At 36.6% G+C, this 7,018-nt stretch overlaps 1 protein-coding gene across 1 annotated transcript in view; it reads left to right on the top strand.

Moving 5' to 3' along the window:
- The window catches only part of CWH43 (cell wall biogenesis 43 C-terminal homolog), a 99,306-nt gene that overhangs the window by 38,954 nt on the left and 53,334 nt on the right, over positions 1-7,018 (top strand). Inside the window, exons 9-10 of the mRNA XM_007955711.1 lie at positions 1,257-1,336; positions 6,496-6,601. Of these exons, the coding sequence (XP_007953902.1) occupies positions 1,257-1,336; positions 6,496-6,601 (186 nt within the window). The remainder of the gene's footprint in view (positions 1-1,256; positions 1,337-6,495; positions 6,602-7,018) is intronic.

The raw sequence follows: 7,018 nt of genomic DNA, 5'->3' as shown, positions 1-7,018 counted from the left end.
TTTTTAACTAGCAGGTTTTTTTTATTACCCATCAGATACCTTGTGTTCAAATTTTCCTGATTGCATCATAGATGTTTCTTTATAGTTTGTTCATTTCCTAAAGCAATGTGGTGCAATTGATTGATAGGTCTCTTAAACCTCTTTTAAAATGCCCTCCTTCCTTCCCCTCCTTTTCCTTTCTTCCTCTTTATTTATTAAAGGTTGTTTGTCCTGTATAGTTTCACATGGTCTGCATTTTGCTGTTGGAATATTTATGGTTTTGTTTAACATGTTTCTTGGTCCTCTGTACTTTGATAGTTGGATCAAGATGCTTAACCTCATTAAAGTTTGATTATTTTCACAAGACAACTTAATAGGTGGTGTTGAGTACTTCTGTCATGAAACAAGTGACTGACCCTGTGATATTAGCAGCTATTGGTGATCATTGACCAGTTCCATTATTCCATTAGATATTGAAAAAATATGGTATTTGAACGTAGATTTTTCTTTTTTAATCTTGATTGGGAGTCTTTGGTCTTCCTAAAACTAAATAATGATGTCTTAATAATTCAGGGAAATTATCAACCATTAATTCTTCAAATGTAGCCTGTCTCGTTTTTGACTCCAATTATATATATGTTGGACTTTCTTCTTCTGTTCTTTATGTTTCTTGATTACTTTCATATTTTGTTCTCTTTGTAATTTCCTCAGCTCTACTTTTCAGTTCACTAATTCTCTATACAGGTTTGTGTAATCTGCTGGTTATCTTGTCCACTGCATTTGTAATTTCAATTATTATTATTGTATATTTCTTCCCAGAAGTTTGATTTCTTTACAAACCTTTCTGATCATTTATTGTAGTTTTGTATTCCATAGTCATACTTCCTCTTTTACTTTTTTAAACATGTCAAACACTTATTTTATATTCTGATTGTGGAAATTCCAGTATCTGAAATCTTTCTTGGCTTCATTCTGCAGGGTTTTCCCTCCTCTGCTTCTTGTTTATAGAGACTTATTTTCTTAGGTATTTTGTGATTTTTTTTTTTTTTTTTAACTTGAAAGTCATGGTCCTTGGGATATTTTTAGGGAAGATTCTTTGAGGCCTGGGTTTAAAGTATGGGTTATATATGCATGTGACACATGAAGTTTAACCCCAAGAATTAGACATTTCCCCATTGCACAAAATCCTTAGTTAATAGATTCAGCAACCATAAAAATGATTTTTTAAATCAGTAACATTAGTTTCTTTTAAACAATTATTTCTTGGTTTTGTTTAGTCTTGTGGCTGCTTGTTGGTGTGGGGTTGTTGGGATTAGGACTACGGCAAAAAACCTATGAGAGGAAATTGAGCAAAGAGGTAAGTAATTTAAAAGTTTGAAATAGAAATTTGTATGCATACATTTATACATTGAACTCTAGACCAAGAGAAATTTTACAGACAATTCTTGATTGTGCACATTATGAGTATTTTGTGTATTGACAGGCTGTGAAAGTTTTCTTTCCTCTTCCTTTTCACTATTATTCTCTATAGTTATATTTTCTTGTCCCTTTCTCTTCTAGAAAGGTGAGCTAGAGCAAGTCATTGCAGTGCTGTGTTGTCTATTTGTTCTGATAAAATGTTTGAAGTGTTTTATAATGAGCTGTTGTTGTTGTTCTTGTTAGGTACTGTTGAGTCAGTTTCAACTTGTAATGACCCTATGTACAATAGAATGAAACACTGCCTGGTCATGTGCCATCCTCACAATAGTTGCTGTGTTTAAGCCCATCATCGCAGCCACTGTGTCAATACATCTCATTGAGGATCTTCTCCATTTTTATTGATCCTCTACTTCATCAAGCATGATAATCTTTTCCAGGTACTGGTCCCTTCCAAAAACATGACAAAACTATGAGAGACAAGGTCTGCCCACTCTTGCTTCTAAGGAGCATTCTGGCTATACCTCTTCAAAGACAGATTTGTTCATTCTTCTGGGAAGCTATGGTATATTCAATATGCTTCACCAACACCACAATTCAAATGAATCCATTTTTCTGTGGTCTTCCTTATTCACTGTCCACCTTTCATGTACATATGAAGCTGTTGAAAAGACGTTGGCTTTGGACAGACACACCTTAGTCTTCAAAGTGACATCTTTGCTAGACTTACAGTTTTGGCTAAAATAGAATTTGAAGGTGAACTTCGAATTTTAGCAATCTCTACTACCTGGCAAATTTTTCATATTAAATAAAAAGTTATGATGAGGACAGAGATCATGTTTCTCTTTGGAATACTTTTGTATTCCAGTACCTCACAGAGTACTTGGTATATATTCAGTTCTTTGTAACCATTTGTTAAAAATTAAGTAATTTATTAAGTGGCCCTTTTTTCTGTCTTTTAATTGTTAGCCGTTATTCCAACATAAAGTTGGTCAGAGAGGATCCCAGTGTTCTTTTTCAAAAGGTGCCATTTGGATTAGATTTAATGTGTGTTCTTTCATTAATTTTTATTTATTTATTTATTTATTTATTCATTCATTCATTCATTTCCTAAGTGTTTATTGAATGACTTTTATGTGCCTGGTGTCCAGGGATACAGAAGTACACGTGAGTTCACATTCTAGTAAGAAGAAAGAATTCAGAGGAAGAAACATAAAATCTGTCACTTTTGATTGAGCTGCTATGAAGAAAATTGGATTATGGACTAGAGAGTATCTGAGTCTGAGAGGTTAAAGAAGGCTGTTCTGAAGAGATAACATTCAATTTGAGACCTAACAGTTGAGGAAAAACTATCTGTGCAAAGAGCTGGTGATAAAGGATTCAGGGAGAAGGAACATGTGTAAAAAATTGAATTGGGAGAAAGCTTGGCATGTCTGAGGAACATCAGGCTGGCCAATGTGGCTGAAGCTTGGTGAGCAAGGAGAAGAATGACAGAAGGTGAAGTTTGAGAGGCAGGTGAACCACATCACACAGGACCTTGTAAACCACAATAAAGAGTGCTGATTTTATTTTACTTGCATTGGAAACCATTGGAGTATGTTAAGCAAGAGAGTGAAGAAACTTGTTATATATCCTTTGATGCCTTTATGAAGAGTAGATTATAAAGGGACACAAGAGTAGAAGCAGAGAGATATGTTATGAGGCATTTTCAGTTGTGCAGGAGAGAGATGTTGGTGGTTTGGACTGGTGCTGTGGTATTAGAATCAGAGAGAAGTAGATAGAACATATTTTCAAAGTAGACATGATAGGACTTGCATATTAGGTGTTGATAGATGAGGAGAAGGATAGAATTATGGATAACTTCCAGATTTTTGCCTTGAGAAACTTGAAGGAGGGTGTGATATTTACTGAGATGGGGAGAATGAGGGAATAATAAGTTTTGGGGTGATGAAATAAAGAATCATGGAAATATAGTTATGTCAAAAAGGTTAGCTTGATGAAGGTAATATGCCTCTTGAAATATCTACTGATGGTTTAATTCTCTTTTTATGACAAATTTACAAAACAGAATAATTCTTCTTGATAAAGATGAAATGTCCAGTCCACTGCTGGTAGAACAAGCATGTTGAGATGTTTACATAAAGTAGTGGACCTCCTGTGCAAAGCTATTGCTATTTATCCTTCTTCTAACCTGAAATAAATGGGCCAGTTTGAGTCATTTCTTTAGTTGTAGTGATATATTTTTTCTTCTGTAGCCATACATTCGCAGAATCCCTGATATAGTTCAGTAGGTGTTTGAGATTGATAGTTAGGGTTGGACAGTGCATTCTCTTACTGAGCTTATGGATCCCAAGTAAGAGCTCTCAAAAGAGGCTATATTCCTCAACATTCCCTTGAAAACACAGGTAAAAATCTATAGATAGCTGCCATTAAGTTGACTCTGACTTATGGTGACCTTATGTACAGCAGAAGAAAACATTGCCTGGTCCTGAGTCATCCTCATCGTTGCTGGTAAGTTTGAGTCTATCGTTGTGGCTAGGTACCAGTCTTTCTCCCCAAGGGTCTCCCTTACTCTTGCTGGCCCTCTACTTTACCACACACATGATGTCTTCCTCCAGCTGTTGATCTCTATTGTGATGCATAAGGTGTTTGTTGGTTAGTTTGTAGAAGTAGAGCACCAGGCCATTCTTCCAAGTCTATCTTAATTTGAAAGCTTAGCTAAAACCTGCACACCATGGATGACCCTGTTGGTGTTTGAAATACCAGTGTCATAGCTTCTGACATCACAGCAACACTTAACCCACTACAGTATGACTAACTGATGGATCGTACCTTGCCAGTACAGAAGGGGTATAACATGAGATTGGAATTGCTAGACAACTTTACAAATACATTACAGGCCCCTATGTATCCCTCTGTGACCTCATTTTTTTCCCCTGCAAAAGTAACAACTATATGAATATGACATTTATCATTTTCATGTTTTTCTTTATATTGCTATTGCATGTGACACATTCCTAGACAGTATTGTTTTGTCCATGTTTTTAAACACTATCTAAATGATACCATACATATATATTTTACAACAGACTTTTTTTTTCCACTTAAAATCACTTTTGTGAAATTCATCCACGTGGGTACATGTAACCTTAATTCATTTCTTTTTTTTTTTTTTTATTTTAATTCATTTCTTTTTTTTTTTTTTTATTTTAATTCATTTCTTTTTTTTTTCCTCTGATTTTATTTTTTTTAAATCTTTGCAATGTTCCCTCCACTTTCCTCCCACCACTGGTGACTGACAAAGAAGGTTTCCTTCCATATACAAAACTTTCCTTGACTTTTTAATTCATTTATTTTTATTGCAGGATAGTATTCCAAGATACATATATATGACACCATTTATTTATTTATTTTCTTGTTGATGGATAAATTGTTTCTGATTTTTTACTGTTATTATAAGCAATGTTTATTAGATTCACTTTCCAAACACTCCTCCTAACTAAAAAGCTTAAACTAGAAGTTCAAAGGATATATAATATGAGAATTTCATATAGCAAATACTTTCTTGCTTTTATGAACTAAATGTGGGCAGATGTTTGAGGCAACCACTTATCTATCAATGACGAAGAATGTGCCTATATGAAGAAGAATGTGGCATCAGGATTGAAGGAAGACTCATTAACAACCTGTGATATGCAAATAACACAGCTTTGCTTACTGAAAGTGAAAAGGACTTGAAGCATTTAACAGCCTTTAGTATGGATTACACCTTAACATAAAACAAAAATCTTCACAATTGGACCAATAAGCAACATCATAATAAACAGAAAAAAGACTGAAATTGTCAAGGATTTCATTTTACTTGGATCCACAATCAACACCTAGGCAAACAACAGTCAAGATATGAAACAATGTACTGAATTAGCAAATTTTCTGCAAAAGAGCTCTTTAAAGTATTAAGAAGTAAAGCTGTCACCTTGAGGACTAAGATGTTCCTGACACAAGCCATGGTATTTTCAGGTGCCTCATATGTATGCAAAAGCTGAACAATGAATAAGGAAGATAGAGGAAGAATTGATGCCTTTGGTGTTGGCAAAGAATATTAAATACATCACAGGCTGACAGAAGAACAAACAAAGCTGTCTTGAAAGAAGTACAACCAGAATGCACCTTAGAAGTGAGGATGGCGTGACAACATGTCATGTACTTTGGACATGTTGTCAGGAGGGATCAGTCCCTGGATAAGGAATTCATTCTTGGTTAAGTAGGGGGTCAAGAAGATCCTCAGTGAAATAGATCAGCACAGTGGATGCAACAATTGGCTTAAACATAGCAATGGTTGTGGTGTTTTGATTCTCTGGTGCTGATCTAACAGAAAATACCACAGATTTGAACAAACAGGAGTTTTTTCTCTTACAGTTTAGGAGGCTAGAAGTCCAAGTTCAAAGTGCCAACTCTAAGGCCTGGGTGAAGGCCCCTTGACCTTGGGCTTCAGCTCTGCCTCTTGCTCTCTGCCCACTGCAGCTGGGTGTGTCTCTTAACTCAGGCAGCTGCTGAGGCTGACAAACCCAAGGTTGACAAATAAAATGGCACAGTTCCAAGATTATCAAACAACACGGCAGGCCACTGGTTCAAGTCTGTTAATAGTCCCAAGATTGGCAGACAACATGGAAGGCTGCTGAATGAAGACTTGACTGCATGCAGGGTCCAAGCACGCCAAACCTGTCTTCTTATATACTGGGAGCAGACTGCATCCCTAAGGCAGTGACTCAACTCCTTCAGTAGATTCCATCACCGGGTTGATTACCAATCTCATCATGGCACATCCAGCTACCCAACCGCTCAAAGCCAGGCCCTGCCAAGTTGACCCACAACTTAACTACCACAACTGGCAGTATTTCATTCTGGTGTATGTAGAGCCACTATGGGTTGAAGCAACTTGACAGCACCTAACAACAACAACAACAAAATGTTTGGGGGATATTCCTTTGCTGAAACTTGGGACAAAAGGATTTTGATAGAGTGAGGTGGAGAAAACTGGGTTACCAAAACTGTCATTATTCATGGTCCTCATAAATTACCATTAATATAATTCTCCAGGCACCAGCCAAAGAGGTCTCTGTTGCCATCTGGCCTTTCAGGTTTGGATATGACAATGAAGGGTGGTCTAGTCTAGAAAGATCAGCTCAACTGCTCAATCACACAGGTAAGTCTGGCTGGAATTACTTCCAGCTTTTGAGAAACTACCATTGTTACTTTTATTTTGATTAAGTTCATAAGTCAAAAGAGAAGGGTTTTCTTGGTCATAAACTAATCTCCTCTTAAAAAGGCTTTACTTTTGTGGCAGCTGCTGAAGGATTAAGCTTCTGTACCACATCTGTCTATGTTTGAGAATTCAGTTGATTCTGAACACAGCTTCATTTCTGAACACAGCTTCATACTGAGTATCTGCAGGGGCTCTTCTTACGTCATTATTATTAGAGATGCCCCTGCTGGTGGCTCCTGTCACTTCGGTACCTTCTGTTGTTGTTGTTAGTTGTTAGGTGCCATCGAGTCATTTCCGACTCATAGCAACCCCATGCACAGCAGAACGAAACACTGCCCGATCCTGCGCCAGCTCCAC

Source organism: Orycteropus afer, unplaced genomic scaffold, assembly GCF_000298275.1.
Source record: "Orycteropus afer afer isolate SDZICR_OR568_19922 unplaced genomic scaffold, OryAfe1.0 scaffold00532, whole genome shotgun sequence".
Taxonomy (NCBI): domain Eukaryota; kingdom Metazoa; phylum Chordata; class Mammalia; order Tubulidentata; family Orycteropodidae; genus Orycteropus; species Orycteropus afer.
This window is presented reverse-complemented; position numbering and strand designations above follow the sequence as displayed.